Consider the following 24,158-nt stretch of genomic DNA (forward strand, 5'->3'; position numbering starts at 1 on the left):
GTAATGAAGGGCATGTCCAGACAAGGATTTAAATGTGCTTCTGAATGTATTACCTAACTTGTTCAAAATGTCACATTATAAAACTGTAGTGTAGACAAGGCACTGTATATTTTTAATATGCTATCTGGCAGAGCTGGACCTAAACTTAACATGTGGTAGAATATGTTAGTTAGCCTAACTTTAAACTATAGTAGCCTAAGGCCCCTTGTAGCAGCAGCAAAGGTTTGTCATGAGAACAGTGTGACTTACTCACTATTAACACAGGAAGTCTGCAGCCTTGGTTTTTCACTTTGCCAATTCTATGATTAATACTTGTGTCTTAACCACAAGGCCATCATTTTTAAATAAAGCACACACTCTTACTTCATAAATATTCCTTATAGTCAATGATCAAATCTTCCAATTTGGATGCCTAAATTTTCAGTCCTAAACATATATTTAGACTGTAAGCTATAGCATGTAATAGTCAGTCACCTTGAATGTTTCTGAATCCCAGTTAATGTCCAGTTAACAGACAAAGATGCACAGAGACTTCTGAAATCTGAGTACCAAGAAGTTTAGATGATTAACACTTTAAAAGTTCTATCCTTTGACTGTACAACTTTATCATGCCTCTCTACCTGCCTCATTAAAAACAGTATTAAAGTGACAAAGACTTTTACTCAGAAGTCAGAAAATGCCAGGATTAGGAATTCCAATGAAATCTTAATTTGCCTCCCTTAAATTATTACAATACAGTATGTATTATAATAAACTTTAATTATATGATCACATACCACTGAAAAACAGCATGTGATCACATAATTAAAGACTGCAACATAATACATATGCAGAAAGGAGACAAATTAAGGTTTCACAGGCAACCTTAACTCTTGCATTTCCTATTTTCTTAACTGCAACACTAATGAAGTTTTCTTAAACATAAAACTTTAAGGTATACTTTCCTAGGTAAAACAAATAAGCAGCACATACTGGAAAACAAACTGTCATGTGGTATCATACTGACATATGCATGGGTCAGGAGCAGCACTGGAAGTGTTCCAACTTGGGTTTTAAGTAATACAGACCTGTCATGAACACAATGTAATACACTACTATTAGTTTACTCCCATATTTACTATCTGCTGAGCATGAGGGGAGATAGAGGAACCCTAAGATCCTCTTTCAGGTTGTGAAGAAGAGCATAGCTTTTAAACAGGACAATCTGTTTGGTCTTCCTGAGGAACTTATTTTCTGCTAAATTTTTTTCACGGAATCATAGAATGTCCTGGGTTGGATGGCCATTTCCCCTTGTCCTGTCACTACATGCTTTGGAAAAGATTTGTCTCCATCTTTTTTTGTAGGCTCCCTTCAGGTACTGGAAGGCAGCAATTAGGTCCCCCCCCAGGACTTCTCCAGGCTGAACAGACAGCCCTTCATTATAGGAGAGATGCTCCATCCTTCTGATCATCTTGGTGGCCTCCTCTGGACTCTCTCCAGCAGGTCCATGTCTCTCCTGTGCTGGGCCCCCAGAGCTGGATGCAGTGTTCCAGGAGGGCTCTCAGCAGAGCAGAGCAGAGGGGCAGAATCCCCTCCCTGGCCCTGCTGCCCACAGGGCTTTGGATGCAGCCCAGGACACGTTTGGCTTTCTGGGCTGTGGGTGCCCATGGCCTGGCCTTGTCCAGCCTCTCCTCCACCAGCACCCCCAGTTCTTCTCAGCTGGGCTGCTCTTGGTCCGTTCATCCCCAGCCTGTGTTGACACAGGGCTGCTCCATCCAGGTGCAGCAACTTGCACTTGGTCTTGTTAAGTCTCATGAGATTCCCATAGGACTACTCCTCAAGCTTGTCACTTCTCTGCCTTTGCCAAGATCCATTTTCCTCAATGAGTTTTCATTCTTTATGCCTTCTTGCATAGGAACTACACAATTGTAACCTTTTTCACTCAACTTTCGCCACATCATATTTCTTTATGGCCTACAATTCCTTTTCCCACTTCCAGTGCCAACAGTCTGCTCCCTGACTCTACCTCCATATTCCAATCTCTATTCAACAAATCCTGATCTCTGTTCCAATTCTGTTCCTCTTTTAGTTTCTCCTTTCCTTCTTCCTCTGCCACCTGCAAAAATCCAGTAAATCTCTCCTACATTTCCTTTGCCTGAAATCATCTCTCCATCCCCAGCATTCCCATCTAGCTTAGTCACTTTTGTATTGAAATTGAGCAAGCTCCTGCTCTGTGCTTCCTGTGCTTACAACAGATCCTTAACATATATAAAAGAATTTTTTAAAAAAGTATAAAAGAAGTTGCCTAAAACCAGGTTCAGGAATTACACTGGAAGTCATGCTGCCCAAATGGACAAGTGCCTGTATGGACAGATGCTCAGGGGAAGGTAGCTGTGAAGTTCTTAACAATTTTCTGATGTCTGTTTGAAAGGTACTTATTTTCTAGAGGTTGATAATACAGTAAAAATCAGGCAGGTTTCCATACTGTTGTGAAGGGTTATCTTTAAAAGAAAGCTCCCTTGCTATTAAGTCTTAAGTAGATTTTAAGGTAGCTGATATTCATAATTCAAGAGCTAGGGTAGGGTGTGAGGCATTTTCCATTGCCTGGTTTCTGCAACCAGAGTGCTTTGGCAGAAATCATGAAGAGTTTAACTACAGACAAACAGCTGTTACGAAAAATTCCAAGATTAAAAGTTTGAAGCATCCAAAAAATAGATCTGTTTCTTGCAAGTGACAGGGAACCTTTAACTGAGGGTGCTTCCAGCTCATTCTTCACAACAGTTTTAATATGCTGGACATTATCAGCCATCTTTTATGGAGGCTGTCATTAGAGAAGCCCAAACCCAGGCTTTTGGAAGCAGCAGCAGCTTCTCAGCACGGACCACTAAAAACTTTTAATTGTCCAGTCAAATTTCCACTACACTTTATACCTACTTCATATAGTTATTCAAAACCCTTCCCTCCTTCCTTCCTTCCTTCCTTCCTTCCTTCCTTCCTTCCTTCCTTCCTTCCTTCCTTCCTTCCTTCCTTCCTTCCTTCCTTCCTTCCTTCCTTCCTTCCTTCCTTCCTTCCTTCCCTTCCTTCCCTTCCTTCCCTTCCTTCCTTTCCTTCCTTTCCTTCCTTCCCTCCTGCCTTCCTTCTCACCATGATTGTCACGAGAATAATGAATAATCAGTGCCACAATGAGAGGATGTCATGACATGTACATGACATGATGAGATATGCCTCTCCAGCTTACAGGTCCAGATGACCTTCACTGAAGAGAATCAAAGAGTTCTTGCCCGTGTTTCCATATTCTTTTCTCCTTTGTTTATTTCTTTCCGTAAGAATGACGAAAAGCAAAAAGTCCTCATTGAAACAGAGGTTTGAGGCATCTGGGTATGCATCTGTTTTACACAAAAATAGTCAAGTGAACACTAACGTGAAGTGCTACATAATACATGAGGGTATTGCAAGCTAAAAGAAGGGAAATTGCATTAACAATTTACTGTTGGCTACAGATAGGTTTTTACAGTGCTAAAAACTCAGCTGTTTACTTAGATTTGATGGCACATGACATTTGAACATGTGTAGCCTATTGTTTTAAAGCAGAAGCAACCAAACTTCCCTGACAGAAGAGCTGCACAACGATAACACACTGACAGCACAGAACTACAGCTGGCCCAGTTAACTACTATCTTTTCTTGATATATTGTGATGTCTACAGTTGCTAAGTGCTTGCATGTCTGTTCTGTGTATCAGGTTTGAATCTTTTCAATTGCTTTTTTTAAAAAAAATCTTGTCTTTTCTTCTGTCACAGGCTGGCATCTTGCCATAAGAGGGTGACAAAAGTGCGAAGCATCTTGCCAAAACTGTTCATGGAGTTAGAAGTAGACCAAATTAGTCATGAATATTCATTCATGATTCAACTAGAGTCCATTAATCATTAGATTAAGAATGCTGTTATCCATTTACATAAAATGTGATGACAAAAATATAGTGCAACAGGTGAACAACAGGTCACGGTGCAGAAGGTGAACTGGAGAGCCCACAATTCCAGCATGCCATGATCTCTGGAGCTAGCCTGGGCCCACCCAGCTTCAAGGAAACAGTAAGTTCTGATCCCAGTTCCATCCCTGATCTGCTGCATGAGTGAGTATGCTATGAGCTGTGCCCTTCCAGTCTGATCTTCTGGATAGAAAGGAAAAACATTTTTTTAATCTCATATGAGAGATTATATGCCTCTCTTGCATAATAATTTACTTCATGTTCAAATACTGTGGTAATTGTGTTTGAGTAACTGAAAGCATTACAGGCACTTAAACAACAAAAACATTATGTTGATAATGAAACTCCATCCTGTTCAAGCAAAATATCAGCTTTCATCTATGTATATGCTACAATGAAGGAACAATCCTCTACATTTAAAAGTATAGGACAGTAACAACTTTCTAATCATTTCACAGACCATAACTGTGTCAATGCAATGGCATCATGCCCAGTCGCACTTTAAGAATTTTGGTTAGGAAGAAAAAGCTTTTTTTTTATTTTATTTTATTTTTAAGCATGCCAACTACTATACAAAAAACCACAGCCATACCTACTGCTATGCTGAGAGAACAAGGGCTTAAGTCTGTTTTTGAGGTAATTTCATTCACTTTCCTGTGTGTGGAACTTTACTGACTTGCATTCATTATGCCTGTTTTGCTCTGGAATCATAGCAGAGTCAGGCCCATAGCTCCTGATCTACCAACATCATACTGTATTTAGTCACAGCACGAAAACAGGAGGAAAGGCAGCACCAGACATATACAGGGAGATTGTAAGGGTATGAGTTGTTTGCTATCCAAGGTTAACACTGAAAAATTTTTAAAGAAAATTCAGTTCTCATTAGCATAGCATGAATTTGTTGGCTATTGTTTCAATTCTAAATAAAACTATAACGACAGAAACCAGAATAGACTACAAGATCTTTATTTAGAAAGCACGATAAAGAGTATTTTTCATGTAGCACAAATGAAAGAGAGAAAATGGCTTATGTTAAATTACCTCCACTGGCACGTGCCATTTTCAGAGCTTCAAGAGAAACAGCAGGGGTTATTTCTAGCTGGCAAACAACCACTTTGGCTTTACAGATGACATCAGAAGCCCTCTTCAGATCTTCAAAATTTAAAAGCAGGTTGGCTCCTGGGACTATGACAATAACATTCTGTCCTAAAGAGAAGATATTGTGTTTTACTTTAACTTTGGCAATAAGGCATGTAGAACAATTCCTTGCACTTTTTACAATCTATTTCAGACAAGTATTTCAATTTACTTTCCAAAAAAATCCATTAAAATTGTATGCATTGCTGACATTTTCAAATACACAAATATTTCAGAGGATAATCAAAAAGATTGATGCACTAATGAACTAACACTGCACAATAAACACAATATAAATTACTTTGGGAAAAATCATGTATGGGCATTGCCCAGTCTTATTTTGGTGTCTTCTGTGAACTCTAAAGAAGTACTGCACTAGTCACAGTGGAGATGGTGGATACACACTGAGGGTGATATTTGCATCTTCCTAAAATATTCCAGTAGCATTTGGAAGAGAAAAGCATCAATGTGACTACTGAATTCATATGCCAAAAATGGCATAAAATTTTAATTTTCCCATCAGCTGCGAACAAAAAGTATTCCACACAGCTAAGAAAATTATATATGTTCTTTAGATTTCAGAGAAGCAGGCTTGCACCATTTACCTGAGACACTTCAAGTTGGGCCTTCTAACCATCATGAAAACCAGAACCAGCTTGTCACCAAAGCCCAGAAAGGTGATGCCTGTGTCTAGGGAAAGTTTTATCAGATGTGAGTAAAGAAGGTGGGCAACACTTTCTTCTGCTCTTAGAGGTGGCCAGGAGAATGGTCTAAGCAAAGCTGTGCATGTGGAAGCATGGCAGTGTCTCAAAGCAGAGCTAAGATCCTTTTTATTCTTGTAGTTTGTTTTACAGTTAGGTGAGGTTCATTTACGTTGGTTCCAAATATTCTTTTGTTTTTCTTCAGACACACAAATCACCTTCTTTTATTGCAGCTTCTTTCTTTTTTTAATCTCTGTTACAACACTTAGAGACCTTCAGGCATGGGTGCCTTCAAATTAAAATTTATTATTAATCACTCAGGTATTAACTTCAAGAAGTCAGTTGTTCCTTGATTTACAGGCTCAGCCCGCCCCCGCTGAAGATTCCTTTAAGGACTGCCAATCATTAAAGGCTACCAATTCTGTAATGAACTGAATTACTCTGCAAATAAATATTTATGTTTTTCAATACATTGTTTTTGTTGAATGTGACTTCAAAGTCCTTTGACTAAGAACGTGCAAAGCTTCTCTCCCTAAATACATTCCAAAAAGAAAGCAGGACAATGGAAAGAATAATATAGTGATCTCAGAGGGAGGGACCCAAGCTTTCCAAAGCAATTCTGCTGTCAATGGTTTGGTACAGAGCAGCTGCATATGAAAAGCAAAACCTCAGCACTTAAAAGCCAACGCCCTGCTTTTCAACAGACAATGATGGGCATCTTGGATAAAAAACAAAATAAAACAAAACAAAAAAACCTTCTGCAACAAGTAAATATTACTAAAGATATCTGAATCCTGTTGAGGAAATATTCAAAGGCAAATAGCACCTATTTTGAAGGTATATTTTGATAGCTTTAGGGTGCAGCAGTGCAAGCAGTAAAAGACGCGGAATCAGAGGAACAAGAATCTCTTTCATTACTGCCTGGCCTGTGTGCTTCCTAGAATCTCAGACTATTCACGTCTTGCTGCATTATCTTGCTGAACTATTTAGCTGTACCGACATGTATATTATTATCAGACTTTGGAGCTAATGGCCCAAGGCAGTAAGGAGGACTGTTAGCTTAAACCCATATGTACGAATTCAAGGTAGACCGTGCTACACTGTATCACAGTCGGAAGATTTTCTTCGTAACTACAAAAGGTCAGAGACTTAAGAGTCTGCTTTCAAACCTGCCAGGGAAATGCAGTACCTACTGTGGTGCAACAGTCCAGAAGGACTAAACCCAAGCTGGAGGGAAACCCCTCTCCCCGTTCTGTTCTTAGCTATATATACCACACTTACTGAATGATAGCAGTCACCATAAACTTGCACCAGGGTGTGTGAAGGCAGAATCTGGAGCTGCGCATTCACAATTAATACAAAATTTTGTATTAGCAGCAACCATTTTGTTGAAAGTAATTATTTCTTGCCAGGGAAATCAGATGGGAATTCAGCATCAGGGACAACAGAGTTAAAGACAGATGGCAAAGAGGGGTGAGATTCATCTTGTCCAACATGAAATAATTTTTTTAGTTTAAAAAAAATCCTACACTCTAGAATAGTCTTATAGTCAAATAGTCTTTTCTTAAACTAATTTCTAAAAATTGTTTTCCTATGTTCTTTCAACAAGGAGAAGAGATAAATATTTTCAATTATTTTTTTATTCTTACATATCTTAGATATCTGTTTGAGGAGGAAATAAACTATTGTCCAGAAAAGTCTGTGTACCCCTGTTAATCTTAGGTGAAGTCTTAAACTGTTGATCTAGCTTCTAAAACTACTCCAGTAAGGTAAAAATGTTACCCACACCAGAATGAGAACATTTACTGCATTACTGTTAATTCCAGAATCTCTTTTCTTAGACTAAAAATATCAGTTTTGATGGGAACATCTATATAACTTTTGAGTTTTGCAGACATCAGCTAGAATATTAAGGGCCACATTCACACTTGCTATAAGCTGTAACAGCTAAATGAAACTGATAAGCTTGCACAGGCTTACACCAGATGGGGACTGGGTCCAGTCAGGATGAATGCTGCATACATAAAAACTGTCCTAAGCTGGGCTTCTAAAACTGCTACTGCCAGTTCTTAGAAAGATGGATAACTCAAGCCAGACTTTTTTTACAAGGGTCTTCTTATAGATGACTCCAGATGAGAAGTGCCAGTGGAAAAATCAAAGGTCAAACCAGTAAACACCACGGTGCAATAAATATCTTTAAAACTGGATGACAAGCCTGAAAACTATCAGTAATGTTTAGAATTAATCAAAAGATCAAACAGCATAATTGTAACAATAGCTGAAGAGCTTGTGCATAATAATTCACACAGAAGAAAATTTTACTTGTGACCAGAAAAGAATATTACAAGAAAAACATGCTGCCAAATCACATAGTTCTAAATATGAGGGTGGGTTTGGGGTATGTTATGGTATCAAAATTTCTAGGCAACCACTTGATAGAAATATTGAAGAATCTTGCACACGAAACATTCAAGTTCATTAAGAAAGTCAGTATGTAGAAAGTCTCTAAAATTCAGGTGACATTTCTTCATAAAACTGAAAGTTGAAACCAAAGATTTTCCTCTATGGAAAGTATAATACAAACAAGCTGGCATATGTATTCTAAGTTTGCCTTGTTTACTTAGCCATACCTAAATATATATTTTGAATGTTTTTTTACTAGTAGTACTTTGGTACTGAAGGTACACTCAACTTACAAAATAATATCTATTCACTGTTCATGAATGATTAATAACTTTATCATAAAGTCAGCACAATACCTGTCTCAAGTGACGGTTATCATGCTGTGTTCCGTGTAGGTGAGCTCCAAGCCCTAACTTGCAATAATCAAGCAAATTTTAATCATGACTTGCCAAACTCTGTTGTGCCTCCACTGAATTTTTGCTAGGAATATAAATATGAATGTTATTGGACTTTTTCAAACCTCTAGTCCAGTTAGGCCAACTTAATAGCATCAACATTCAGTACCAGATATAGACAAAGCTGCAATAACCTTCACAGGTAATCATGTAAAAAATTATCCACAAAGAGGGTTTTTCCCTCCCTACATGTGTGTGTAAAGGTACAACATATATCATCACTTTATGGAGCTCTTACCATCCAATATCACATTGCTAGCAGAAGGTGTGCTAAGTGACAAGAGCTAGTGGCAAGAAGGCAGACTGAAAGAGGAAACAAAACCTTGGGCTCAAAGTGGTGTGATGCACCTCAAAGAAAATGTGTTAAGAAAAGCAGCTGGATGTACCAGCTTTTATCCTTAAGAGAGAAAGTACAGATCTGAAGGGTACAGGACCCTGGTATACTGAAGCTTGTGCTCAGTAAAATCAAAACTTTCTGAAAAGGCAGCAGTATAAAAGAGAGCAACTGAAAGGAACACAAGGTCCCATTTCTGAGACCAGCCCAGAGGGAACCGTTGCAGCATCTCTGGTCTGCACATTTTTCAGTACAGCTCTATAAACTTGTTAAACATCTCTCTACCATCCTGTATTAAAGCAGAGATTGAACCTCTCGTTTATTGAAACTATACTGTATTGTCCCAGAATATAATCAAATTTGAGAGTATCAAATGTGCCTGATATTTTCCCATTTTTAGCATTTTGCCAATCACAATAGCAGGTGAGTTATACTCGTGCAATTCAATAACCAGTCAAAAATTTCCAAGAAATTCTGCAGCACCAGTTAGACAGACAGAGGTAACATCAGGGAAAATTTACTTCAGGGTCTCATCTAATTCTGTTCTCTACAGCTTTCTTTTGCTCTGCCTTCACTCATACATCACAGCATCATACACCCTCTACTTGCATATCTCCTACTTCTCCCTGTGATTTTTCTCAGTTGCTTTGAGTTGGCATTTCCCCCAAGTATCAATACTTGTAAAGATTTGGTAAGAAGGGTAGGTTAGGTATTTATGTTTTTTATTTGTCCCTCATCTTAACACAAAACACCATCATCAACTCAAACTTCAAATGCTTCCCTTTTAGGTATAATTTGAACTAGCAGAAACTACTTTACATCAGTCCATTGAGTGCTGTGGTGTTTCAGCTATGCCAGCACAGCCACTGCAGTAAAAGCTGCATGTGTAGACAGGCCCTTTGAAAACTGCTGTAAAGCCTGTTCAGGTCAAATCAGCCAGGTTTCTACAGAAAAAAAGAAAATGTCTCTTGCAACAGCAAAGCACATAAGTACTGCTATTTTACTGCAATTTACTCAATTCAGGCGCCAGATGGTTTTTGAGAGAAGTAACAACGAGAACCATTACCAATTCTGTGCATCTGTTTGCTTTAGAGCAGAGTTCTGACCAGGTTTGCTCTACTACTAGATTTTAAATTAAATTTGAGGCCAGTGCTAAGTTAGCATACGATTTTTCAGTTACTCAGAGGCACAAACTACATGACATTAGGCATTATTCATGTCACTGTGTGAATCACAAAACTGTCATATACCCACCTCACACCAACACTACCATGTAAGATAGCCCACTGTGAGCCTCGTAGCCCTAAACATCCATTTCCCTTCCCTGCTGCTTATAAAGGTTTTACATCCACAAGATTGTTTTTCTCCTTATCCTTCAGAAAAATTCGTGGTGGTAAAATTTGAACAGGTCATCCTCTGTTCATTCAAGTTTAGACTGTTTTTATCTTAGTTGTCCATGCATATGAACTGGGAAATTTTAAGACTGGTTCTTATTCAACTACTCTGGACAGTAAGCCTAGTGCAAGACATGTACAAAACAGCAAGGCCCAGGATCATTACTGGATTCCCACTGTCCCTCCTGCAGCATAAGAAGTCTCAAGAGTTGCTGTGTAATCTACCTGCTGATCCAAACCAAGAAAAGGAGGTGGAAGTTAACAGGCAGCTATCCAGGTTATCCAATGTATTAGTGTTACCTGATTTCTGAATTAGAGCTGCCATGTAAGGCTTGGATTAATCTTACTTAGGGAAAATTAAACTCACATCTCCAACTAATTTGCCTAATTTTCCTGAATATTCCTGTGTAGGCTTGCCTTTAGTCACAGTTCCTTTCCAGTTTTGCTGCGTGAGTAAATAGTTATGTTTCCTTTCCCATTTTGAGCTGCAGCCCAATGTACAACCATCAGGTTACATAGAAGCTTGGTAAGTTGATGTGTCAGCTAAGCTGTGGTAACTGTTCAAATGAAGCCTCTTAGCAACTCCAAAAGTGAACTAATCCAATCACACTTAATTTGTTATGTTTGCATAAACATTATCAGTCCTGAGCTCTCTATTTTGATCCAGAGACACTTCTTTTAAGGGCTCTCAATAGCTTGAGGAAATAGCTTCAAAAGACATGGAGATGTGGCACTTAGGTAGATGGTTTAGAGAGGGACTTGGCAGTGCTGGGTTAATGGTTGGACTCATGATCCTAAAGGTCTTTTTCAACCTAAATGATTCCATAGTAAAAGTGATGGGTAAGTCATAGCAGGAAAGAAGAGCTTTAACCTTCCAATATACTGTGTGTTCAGGACAGTATAAAACTAGATAGATTAGCTGGCTGATTAAATTATGCTTGAGGAAAAAATAGATATGAAGTTTTCTGAGGATAATTTAGCAGTTTGGACAAAGCACATGAAAGCAAGCCAAATCTTTATTTATTTCCCTGTAAAATCAGAGCGAAGGCACAGAGGCTAAGGAAAACTAACATGGAAAAAAAAGCCATTTCACTGTGTACTCATCACTGCAGATGCAACTTGAAATCAAGATTTATGGTAAAATTACAAGATCAACAGAAATATTTCTACTTACACTGAGGACAACTCCTTTTCCTGATTGAGGGCATAATGACTCACTCGGTGTCCTGAGAAGGCAAACCTTTCCCTCATAGGACCAAAAGAAATGACCTCAAGTTATACCAGGGGATATTAGGAAATTTTTTTTCACTAAAAGGGTTATCAAACACTGGAATAGGATGCACAGGGAAGTGGTTGAGTTACCAACCCTAGAGGGATTGAAGAGAAATGTAGATGTGAACTTAGGTAGTTCACTGGTGGACTTGGCAGTGATGGGTAAATGATTGGACTCCATAATCTGAAAAGGTCTTTTTCAACCTAAATGACTCTACAGTAAAAGTGCTGGGTAAATTGTAGTGGAAAAGGAAAGCTTTAACCTTCTAATACACTGCGTGTTCAGGAATGTAAAACGAGATAGTTCAGCTGGCTGATTGAAATTTGGCTATCATATTGCTAATTTAAGCATCTGATTCTGCTGCTTTTAGGCACCTAATTCTACATTGCCGCAATAAACAGAAGTGCAATGAAGTGTGAATAGAATCTTGAAAAAAAGAAAAATGTAGAAAAATAATTCCACAATTAACAGTGACAAGGGACAAGGCAAAGGTTTTTTTATGGCTGTAAAGGCAGAACAAAGAGGACAATTCAGAACAGAAATACGTACCTTCACTGTTGACAATTATTGAAGCAGTTCCAGTAGCAGCATCTGTAGTTTGACCTACAAATGCTAAGAAAGAGAAAAGTTAGAGCATGCACTAGTTCAATACATTACTTCCAACCAATAGCATGTGACACAGTTTAATTGAATTAAATCTAAAATGAACCCATAACCTCCAGCAATTTAAAAATGCTAATTACTCTTTCATGTGCAACAATGCCAGAGAAGCTAACAACAACAAAAAGTGTTAATTTACACCCACAAAACAGAAATACGAGTCCAACATTCTTTAATTTGGCTACATCTCTGCATTAGAGAAAGCATGTTATTTATACAGCCTTCTCAGGCACTCTACTCCTACTTGGAAATATTTCTTTTATCCAATGAAACAATAGAGTCAAGGCTAAAGAAAAACAAAAATACTAAAACAACCCAGCATCTCATTCTGTGTAGATTTGCATTTCTGCAGCAATATTAACTAATGCTGTGAAGACAGTGGTGGGGTTATATGTTTCCTCTTTGGATTATTATTCAGAGAAATTAACATGATGCTGGCAGCACTGTCTGTTAGAAAGACTGTTCCATGTTTACTACTGTAAGAACCTGTTTTCAGTTGACAGAAAATTTGTCAAATACCAACCAATTATAGGAAATTGGTAGTAGAAATCAGTAGCACTGTAGCAGAAAACTGACCAAAAAGTTGAGAGTTTCTTTTTTCTTCCCCAAAAACTGTATTTGAGAAAAATCTACTATTCCATTCGAAACAAATTCTGGTGACCTTTTGTTTAAGGAGCTCTGGTGTTCCAACATTTTATAACATGCTGGGCAAAAGTGGACTTCTTTCTCAAGATGTGTCTTTGTGTCCGGTTTAACAATCTGCTCCAATTTGAAGAAGGCTGAAAAACACCTTACATCATGCTCATCTGGTTTTGCTGAAGTCTTGCAGGTACTTGCCCTGGAGGTACCTTTGCCTAGCTCAGTTACCAGCATCAGAGCAGGACTTCCCTTACAATTACAGTCTCTTTTCACCATGGATTCTGTCTGCACACTGGAACTGAAAGCAGAGAATGTGTGCCCTCTGTACTCTCAATGCTCTTGCAGCATGAAGAAGCAAGTTCCCCAGTTCAAATACGGGAAAAGGAACAACAAATCAATAAAGATCTAAATGGTCTGAGCAGCATTGGTGGCTGGTTGGTTGTGGAAGACAAGAAGCCAGGGAAAGGGGAAAATTACAAAACAGATTGGAATTGGAAAGAAAAGCTGATATGCTAGGAAAGAGAAGAGCAACACAAAGAAGACATACAACAAGGACCCAAGATATGAGAGCTGGCAGAACTGGCATTACCCCAAGGATTTTCATCCAGTACCCAGTATCCTTATGTACAACAACAGGGATATGCTAGAAAAGGATTAAACCGGGACAAAAAGCCCATGACTGAAATAAGACCATCTTGAGCAAAAAGCTCTGAGCACAATGAATCACCCTTGCCTCCAGATCTTGAAATACAAGTCAGGATCCTGATCAACCTCACTAGAAGTGTATCTTATTTTTCTCCAGGGTTGATCAACGGAGGAGGTGACAACCAAATACAATTCTGAGATATTTTTAACTCAATCAGCAGAAACTGGGATCTTGGACCTAAACATTCCAGTCCTTCACCTGATCTATCTAGGTAGCCATGAACTGCACTATGATAGACTTCCTGATTTTTTTTCCCTACACTTTTCTTTTGTTGCTATAAAGATTACTTAAAAAAATCATGTTAGGGTTGCACCATCAATCATTTAAATCAGAAAACATTAAGGTTCTTTGTGGCATATGCATTTTCATTAAGTGCTATGCATTATAATTGCTTCATTTACACGATCAAAGACATGAGGTAGGCATGCTTTGGAGATATTCAGAACTGTACACTAACACACACTGTTTCCGTGGCATCCTTGCTTGGTTTCTTGCCTAAGTTACACAATATACAAAGATACACAATGAATAAACCTATATATACATCTGTGAAATATTCAGATGCTACACTGATAAGCACAATAAAAAAGCTCACAAAATACTGATAGTTTTGTCTTTAAGGCAGAATTTGAAGAATGCAGTAGATTAAGCTTGTGGCTGCACATTAAATAGAAGAGAAAAACAAAATATTGAATTGCCACTTAGTGATTACATCTGTCCATCCTTGTCCACACCAAAGGAGGCAAAGGTCGTGCAGAAAAAAACGTGATCATATAGTTAAACAGTGCACAGTTAAACAGAGAGGGAACTGGTTTCACAAAGGTGAAAAGATAATAAAATATTGTGGATGCCTAATTTTCCCTTTTTCTGAAAGCCTTTTAACATTGATTTTTGTGTGTATGTGTGCTAACATCAGCCGCAGTCTCTAAAATGACTGCATGGGTCAGTTCACAAAGCAAAGGTGAAATGTTGTGCACTTACTATTGAATTTCCACTCCATCCCTCCTCTGACAACGTGAAGTTGAGAATGAGTAACCAAAATGAATTTTTCAATTTCTCACCAGGCATTATTATCTAATGATGCCAGACTAAACAATTACATAAAATCAAGTTATCTTCAGGTGACTTGCACTGAGGCAATAACACTTCATTTTATTTTTAGTGGTACTGCTGATTTCAGAAGCCCTCATATTCTCTCTCATATCCATTCATTCCTGCCAGTTGCATCAAAATAGTTATTCATAGTTCTGAATGGTAAAACATATCCAATAAAGTTAAAAAAAAAAGAAATCCTCCACCACGAGTTTTTAAAGTTCAAAAATAAAACAAAATACTTGAAGTAAAATTTTACCTGTAGAAATACCATTCTTCTTCAAATTATCAACATAATCATTGCCAAAGGAATCATTGCCAACCTACACAAAAAATAAAAGAATGCGTTTTCTTTACAGAAAGGTGAGAGGATAAATAGACCATCTTTAAATAACAAAATATTCTACTGTAATTTAAATACAACACTTTTAGTCTTGAAGCCCTTTGCCTTATTAATCAGCAAATAATAACTTAAGAAATAATGGTAAAATATATTAATAATATTAGCAAACAATAAGAACAGTGTTCTGCAGTTTTCTCCTGCTCTATTACAAACACCCATGTTGCCATATTCAAGTCTCATCCTTATACAAACCCTGTGTTCCTTTGACACTGAAACTTCTAGGGATCTTAAAATCTGGACATGTATTGAATTTTTCAGCTTTGAATTGAAAGCACTGCCATCAATTCTGGTGTCCTTCTTAACTGCAGTTTGTATTTTGAATTTTCTACCTCAAATTTCCTTGGTGGAAAAACATCCAACTGTGTCTATGGGATAGAAAGTGACGATAAACACAGCATTACCAATTTCTGCAATTCTCAGTACTAAATGTACTGTTTAGAAATTCAACATTTTTTGTTTGCATTATCCAGCAACAGCAGATCAAGTTGAGTTAGGGAGTCAAGCTATGGTCTATTTTTTTCCTAACAGCAAGTTAAAAAGCTTGTAATTTCAGTTCCATTAATCTTTTCAGCTGAAAACAATTCTGCTTGCTGTTTATTCAAACTAATATGAATTTCTTTTTTTGTTACATTACAAAAGCTGAACAAAGGAGATGAGGTACATGGAGAAAAAATAGTTTAATTCACTTAATATCATGCTAGCATTTAAAATATATTTATAAACCCAACAAAGCCTTTGAGTCACCACTCTTAGCTTGTCTTCAACAGGCATAGCATGTTCCCAATTCCAAGAGTGAGCTGTGTATCTGAGCGGTGTCAAAGACTAACCAGAAATACAGAATACAGAAAGTATTTTTGCAAGAGAAAAAAAGAAACACCTTCCAGATTAGAAGCCAAATCGAGATACTGGTCATGGGTCTAGAAGAGCCCTAGCCAATTATCCATTTTCCCATGAAACAGCACTACAGAGCTAATGGTGTACTTAAGTTCCTAGAAGCAGAAAAGCAGCTGCCGCTACTGGCTGTTGTTAGAAATTTGTCTATTTTTGAGTTCAGTCCTTCAGAAAGCATGGGGAAGGCCTGAGTACCAGCTAGTGATCACAATAATCAAACACCTTGATTCAGAACCCTAAAATTTAAACTGTCACATATTTCCTCACATATTTGATTGCATAACCATGATTTGAAACTTCCATTTCCTATGACACCTGTAAGGGTTTTTTCTAAAGCATTATTAGGGATAGTCCTAGTCTTTCAGCAAAGGAGGACAGCAATTAAGGTCAGAATAGTCTAACCAGATGGACCTAGTATTCCATTCCTCTAGTATATGGAAAAAAAGCCAAAACAACCCAACATTTTCTTGGGTCACTGTGTTATTCATTGTCAGCATATTACAGTATTCCTATACTTCTGACTACTCCCAGTTTGCCAGACAGAGCAGGTTGCCAGAAGCCACCTCTTCTGACTGCTTTAGACTGGGTGACTGCAGCCATCTGCAATTCAAACCTGAGTTGTGCTCACCTCTGCAGCCTAACAGCTGTGCTCTGGAATAGGTTCAGTCTCCTTCCCTTGCTACTATGATTCTTCTACAACGAATCTCACAATCTGCTCAGTTAATTCAGCAACAAAATATTTCATAACTCTCTTCCAAAAGCTCAGCTGAAACTTCCTTCCTTCAGCTCTGTATCCTGCATGACTGACAGGCAGGCATCCCTTACTTTTTAACTGTCAAAACAGCTGAGAGCAGCCATGGTACTTTTTGCTTGCAGTGAGACATCTCAGTGCTGGAGGGAAGCCCTCCAGCAAGTGTCCATGGAGGTCGCTTTCCTCTGGAAACTTTTTTCCATGTTGGTTCATCTGTATCCAACCCAGTTAATCCTAGTGCATTTGAAGGACTTTATTTTTCCATTCAGGCTTTACCCCCAAGGAAGACAAGAGTATTGGGCATCAGACTCAGTTTAGATTAAAGGCATATTTACTGACTATGTCAAATTATATAACATTGTTTTAAATATTTTCTGCTTTTGCACAGACTCTGCTAGATGGACTAGTGGATAAACAGAAAAATAAATGTCTTAGTCTGCTGACCACAGAACACTGTTAAGTGCTGAAATAGCATTTCTTTTTTCTTGAATTCTTAACAACAAAAGCCATTTGTACAAGCATTATTGTCACACAGTTTGCATATCAGAATAGGTGGAATTACATCAGTATTTTTCAGTGTGGGTTTTCCCTGCTTATGATCATGCTTTCCATGTGGAGCTAGAGAGCTGGCTGGCATCATAGCAACTAGAATTCTAGCAGCTTAAGAATCAAACTCATCTGTACCTAAAAACAACTTACAACAAAAAGCATGTACCTCTTGATAATTTTTATTTATTTTATATGTTGCTTGTTATTTTGGGTGTTTACTCTTTTTTTGTCATTAGGGAATTAAACAAGTACTAAAGACAAGTATAACTCAGTAATACAAATGGAAAAAAACTATTGAAGATACCCATCATATTCTGGGCTGCATCTGAGATACAGCTATATTCATACTATGAAGTGAGAATTTAGCTTATAGCACTTTAACTTAAATTTGGCTTATGGATCATTTTAAAAGACTACACAAGATGGTAATACAACACTTCCTGTTTTAGGTAGGAATTAAATGCAGCCATGGCTTAAACAGAATTTAGTATATGCAATATCAACAATGTTCAGTGAAGATCATTCCAAACTGTCAGAAGTAAGGCAGGACCTTTTCAGCACAAACAATGTCTTTCAGACCAACATCCCTCCACCATCTTATTCTAGGATGCCTAACAGATTTTTTTGGCATTGGTCACGACAAAAACAAAGAAAATAGGGGAGTTTGGAATCTCTCTAGAACACTGTTATGTTTTCAGTACTGCAACAGTGTTCTTGTATGAACCTGAGCAATTAATTTATTTGCTTAGATCATTTAGTGCCCTGAAAGGAATCCTTTACATTTCTCTTTAACTATTCCACCAATACCTTGTTTTACAGGATGGAGCAAATTGACTGCTACTGTAACACACATCAATAACTCAGAGTAACAGTGGCCACTTGCAGAGACATCCAGGCAGGAAGCAGAACACTGTTTACATTTCCACTACTCAAACTCCATTTTTTAACATTTTTTACAGTTTTTACAATAAAGTCCACAGTACTCTGTGGCATCTCTAGTCATAACAGTAAGTCATTATAACAGACTCTCTCACAACCCCTCACCAAACACAGGCTCTTGTGTTTTAAAGCTCTAAGGTATGAAGGTCTTGTCACTCAACCTGAGATGTCTATCTCCAGTTTTTTTAAAGACACCTCCTGTCTAAATCACACCGCTATTAAGAGGACGCCACACTCCAATGGAATGTCCCTTTAGTATTAATACTGATTTCATTTTCTAAACTTCAGATTGTAGAAGTAATTTTTGCACCCATAGTGGATAAAAAATGTTGGGAAATATGACCAAAACAGAAGCATGTAACTGAGCATGGAGTATGTATGTGAGGGGCAATCAGCTTAAAAAACCACTGAATACTTTAGATTACTTGTCGCAGTAAAAATAATTTAATTGTAGAAGCTCATTATTGCCAGATTCTTCCTAGTTTATTAAGCAAAAAATCTGATATCTCATTAACCTACGCAGATATAAGACTGTATAGAGACTTCCATAAAATGAGATAGTATTTTGTGAGACTATAAAGTGCATTTTTTAAAAACTAAATAATAACTTTCAAAATTAAAAAAAAAATAGAAAATGCTAACATTTTCTCGAACAAATACACAACAGAAAGAAAAACAAGAGAGACAGACAGATAGACAGATAGAAAGATGGAAAGACAGACAGACAGAAAGAAAGAGAAGACTGGGTTTTACTGAAATAACAGAAATATGTTATTGAAAAGTACTTAGAAAATACAGTAGCTACTAAATTTTATTATGAGTACCTATGTTTCCATTGCACTGAGCAAAGGCTAGACCATTTAAAAAATAACGCAAAATTCACACTTGTAATGAAAAAAAAATCTTTAACATTTAGCAGGAAATGTTAGAAGGGAATTCACTACCAGTTCATCTTGTACTTGAATCTGATTGTTCTTGAATGCAAAGATGATCAAATATACACAAAATGACAGAAGTGTAAACATTGCCAAAAACCCCTCAACCCCACACTGTAGAACAACTAGTGATAATAACTTACAGTAACACTTTCAGGTGTAATTTAAATTTATAGCTAACATTGTTTAGTCTAAATACTGAATTGAAAGAACAGTGAGATGCTTCCTTGAGATGCTTCCAACACTTCTCAAAAAATCCTTGACAGACAATGATCCAACAAATTTAGCATCCTCCCCAGCTATGGCAAAAAACAAAGTATGTCCAGTCAATTTGAAGTTTCATATACAGTTAGCACAGGATAGACAATAAAGACTAGAGAGAGAAAAAATTTGATCTTAACCGTAGTAATGATCACTCAAAACTTATAATGTTTAATGACAAAAATCAAAGAAAAGCATTGTAAGAATATAGCATCTGCCAAGTTGAATCAGCCCAATGGTCTGTGAGCAAGTCTTTAGAGCTGCAGTACATCAGATGTTTCAGAAAAGTAGGCAAAAATATCCTATAGCACACAAAGGTCCTAGAATTTGGATACAATCACCTTATCTTAACCTCAAGTACTGAGTGAGATAATGATCCAACCCTCAAAGCACTTTTACATTCCTTCTCAAATTTGTCATGGGCTTGTCAGTGTATGATTTTTAATCATCTACAAAGTAAATTTCAGAGCAACCACAGCTTCTAGCACCTAATGCCATCAATGAAGTGCTCTTTGCTGTAACAGGGGAAACATAAAGAGGAAGGCCTAATCAAGATTTCTTAAACTTTGAACATGTCTAACTCTTTCCAATTCTCTTTTCCATGGTATATCAACCTAAGTTTTGCAATCCTTCTCTACATGTAATTTCTGTCAGCTCTGCAGCCAACTAGTCTTTGGTTCTGGCAGTGTTCTTAAAGAGCCTCCTCCATGCTTAAATTTATAGCTGAAATAAGAATAAGAAAAGAGAATTAGAGAGAGATTTAAAAAGCTAAAAACATATCAAAAGCTTTTTGGTAAGTGAGCAAAAGGTTTACTGGAATTTGCAGGAATATTCAGTTCAGCTGTAATTGAAGAGCAGGTCAGTGCTTACCTTGCAGATCAGCGAGGTCTTGGCTCCAAGTCGAGCAGACTGGACACACTGGTTGGCTCCTTTCCCACCAAAACCAACAAAAAACTTATGTCCAAGGATAGTTTCTCCAGCTTTTGGCAATCGCGTAGTAAGGCTATTCCAATTTAAAACAATATTTACATACATTAGTGACTGAAGAAAACAAGCATCTTCAAAATAAGAGTTACATCGTTATAATCCTAAATGGCTCAACAGTCAGCCAATAAGACTGAAAAATAGCCAAAAAGACCTTTTAGGGTTTTACTCCACATCCCACAAGTTTATTTCTTACATGCCACCCAATCAAGTTTCTTTTCCCCTCAAGAGAGGGACTGCATTTCTTTTGTTCATGGTTCACGTTTCTACAGAAGTTGTACCTGATCCCTGACTGGGATTCTCCAGTGCTAACTCAATACAGATAAACCATAAATCTATAGGTCTCACTGTTCATTTTTTACTGTTTTTTACTGTAACATTAGGCTCAAGTTTACATATATAGTCCATTTAATTCCATTACATCTAATTATACGTTCTTAACTATCCTTATTTTTCACTCTGTTGGTGTTCACACCCCTAAGAATTGTAATGTTACCAAAACCTGCCCCTCCTCTGCTGTCATGCAGGCACACTGTACGTATTTAACATCTTTCTCTTTTAAGTTTTTCTCCTACAAATCAAGCTTTACAGCTTCTCAGCATTTTGTTGTTTCGTTGAATGCAGTCCAATTACATTTACATCCTTCTGTGTGCCCAGAACCAGATGCACTAATACAAGCCGAAAGCCATCAGGAGTATATTCTGGTTTCATTTCCATTTTGGAAAAAAACAAAACAAAACTGCAGTTTTGTAAGCCCTACCAGATGCTTTGCTATCTCAAATGAAAGTTGAAAGGAATAAAAGACACCACTGAGACTGTAGGGTAGAATTTCTCAGAATGCAAAGACTACCTGACTTCTGTAATTTCTATTAAAATACATAACCCAAAGATGCATTTCCAACAGTCAGATAACCAAAATTTCTGCCTTCTCAAGCCATGCATTCCAGGTAGAAGGCCTAAAAATGTAATCTTAAAATCTCTTATGCTACAAACAAGTTCACAACACATGAAAAGGGAAGGCATTCTATGATATACTAACAACCTGCTCAGTCAACAACAGTTACCTCAGTTTCCAGAAGTCTGCAGGATAGAAAGCAAGCATGGGGAAATGGGAGTCTGAAAGGATGCAGAAGAATGCACTGTAATGATGAAGAGATTAACTTCAGCTACAGTTTGTCAATTTATAACATAATTTTACCAATTAATCTCACAGCAGTTTCAAAATCCAAAAATTTTGAATTCTGAGTTCTGGGCTCCTCAGGACAAGAGGGGCATGGAGCCCCTGGAGCGGGTCCAGCCCAGGGTAACAAAGATGATTAAGGGACTGGAGAATCTCATGTAAGAGGAAAGGCTGAGGCAGTTGGGCCTGTTCAGCCTTGAGAAGAGATGGCAGAGAGGGAACCTCATCAAAGTCTATCAGTATCTGCAAGGAGAGTGCTGAGAGGATGGAGCCAGGCTCTGCTCAGTAATGCTGAGCAATAAGACAGGAGGCAATGGACAGGAACAGACGCACAGAAAGTTCCACCTGAACACAAGGAAGAGTTTCTTTACTGTGTGAGTGACTGAGCCCAGAAAGTTTCCCTTAGTAGAGATACTCAAGATCCGCTTGGATGCAATGTGCCATGTGCTCTGGGATAATCCTGCTTGAGCAGGGACCTTCAAACAGATGATCCACTGTGGTCCCTTCTAACTGCAACCATTCTGCAACTCTTTGAAAATTGCCAGCCTTCCAATTCAGAAAGAAAAGGTTAGATATTAGGAGAAATTATTCACTGTGGGGGTGGTGAGACACTGGAACAATTTCCCCAGGGATGTTGTGGATGCCCCAGCCTTGGCAGCGTTCAAAGGCCAGGTTGGATAAGGCTTGTGTCTAATGGGAAGTGTCCCTGCTCACGGCAGAAGAAGTTTTGAATGGATGATCTTTAAAGTTCCTTTCAAGCCTGAATGTTCTATGATTGTATGCCTCTGCACTAGGCAATCACTACAGATTGTTTTTTGAAAGGATTTGAAGAATATGTGTATATTACTTTTTGAGCTTATGCTGCACCTTCTGGGGCATATGGGTGTTTGCAGAATCTTACAGAACTAATGACAGAGCACAGCCTAATTTACTGAAAATTCTCAGGAAAAAGCAAACATTTTTTTCTCTGTCTAATTTTCAGTTTCTTCAGTCCAAAGGTTTAGGACCATTAGAAAGTCAAGAAAACCTAAAATGAAACTAGCAAAGTCAAATAAGTCCTAAACTCCCAGAAATTAAGATTTTGGCTTTGAAGGAGTTGTTACAGGTCTCTGCTTCATCAGTAGTTATAATTTCCAGAGAGATGCAGGTAGGGATGCAGACTCACTAACAGAGTCACTCACACAGCATGCCAGATTTTAGTGTGAGGATAGCAAACACAGTCACCAGGTTTCTTTTGTGTGGGTGGCCACAGATAAACCCCAGAAGAGTCACAGATACAGCTCATAGCACTCATTTCCAGAGATTCAAAGCCAGGAACATTTTGCTGCAAAATGTTTAAACCATTTTCAATAAAAATACACTTATTACCTCTTATATATATATATATATATATGGAAAGGATTGCTAAGTTCCTAATACAGCTAAGTAAAAACTGTTTGCCCATAGCAGCATCCAGGAAATTGTTTCCAACAATGAGTAACCGTAGGCTCCCATGGAAAAAGGTGCAACAATAAAGCGCATTGATAAGCAGTAATATATAAACTGCTGAGGAAGCTCCACTTCATCTACTGCCAGGCTACTGCACATACACATCTAAAATTAGGTGCCATTCAGTAAGGAAGGATGTTTCACCCAGCCTTGGTAATAAGAACAAATAGCAGCTCCTGTATAGTTCCTGTCATCCATACATCTCACTACACCTTAAAAAGCAGAACAACATCATTATTCCTGTTTTGCGGGTATGGAACTTAGTCAAGGCATTTTGCCTCTTCATGCCTTGGGTCAGTCAAGAAGCCAGGGGCAAAACCAAAAAGAGAGATCAGTTTAATCCACCAGCTCACACTGTCTTCTCATTTAAATCCTGTAGTATGAAAATGGCATCAATTCTCAATTAATTTTTCTTCCTTAGGCTATTTTTTTTTAAGATTATAGCTTATTCTAAATAGAATTTGCTTCCACAAAAAGTCAACATATTTTTAAGCAAAGATTATCAATTTTTGTGATTCTAGCACACATCTCCCAATAGCGCTGCTCAGAGTTCATGTTCAAGTATGTTCAACCATAAATATTGTTGTTTTAACAGTGGCAAGACTATGACTTGATTCTTCTCTCTTTTATGTTGGCATCAACATGCAGCTCCAGTGGAAGTATCATAATTTCACTGGTGAAAAAATAAGCTTGGTGAGATGAGAATTTTGGTCTGTGTTTCAAGTAGCATGGCATAACAACTGCCTGTGGGAATCAAACAGTCTGTAGAAGACAGGGAAATTACCTTTTTTATTGTTTTGATAGGAAGATACAAGGCAAAGGATCAAGTGCAGGAGTGATTTATAACTAGTCAATTTTTAAAATAAGCTAAACCTGACCAAGCAAGAACATGCAGAAACTTCCTGTAGCTCTCTACTAACAAACTCTTCACTATATTTAGTTTTAGGCATGATTGCCAATCATTCCAGACCAATTCTCCACTCCAGAAGCCCATTTTTATTTTCCACATGAAACAAA

The 24,158-nt window shown here is 37.8% G+C and overlaps 1 protein-coding gene across 3 annotated transcripts in view; it reads right to left on the bottom strand.

Annotated features, from left to right (window-relative positions):
* The window catches only part of RBKS (ribokinase), a 71,732-nt gene that overhangs the window by 31,812 nt on the left and 15,762 nt on the right, over positions 1–24,158 (bottom strand). For 2 of the 3 annotated variants that reach the window (XM_083857087.1, XM_083857089.1), the window contains exons 2-5: positions 20,360–20,492; positions 15,020–15,083; positions 12,213–12,275; positions 5,008–5,172 (exon numbers count right to left, since the gene is read on the bottom strand). In XM_083857087.1, coding sequence (XP_083713213.1) covers positions 5,008–5,172; positions 12,213–12,275; positions 15,020–15,083; positions 20,360–20,492 — 425 coding nt within the window. The remainder of the gene's footprint in view (positions 1–5,007; positions 5,173–12,212; positions 12,276–15,019; positions 15,084–20,359; positions 20,493–24,158) is intronic. The other variant, XM_083857088.1, reaches the window with a different exon arrangement.

The sequence above is a fragment of the Zosterops lateralis genome (assembly GCF_965231275.1).
Source record: "Zosterops lateralis genome assembly, chromosome: 3".
NCBI lineage: Eukaryota > Metazoa > Chordata > Aves > Passeriformes > Zosteropidae > Zosterops > Zosterops lateralis.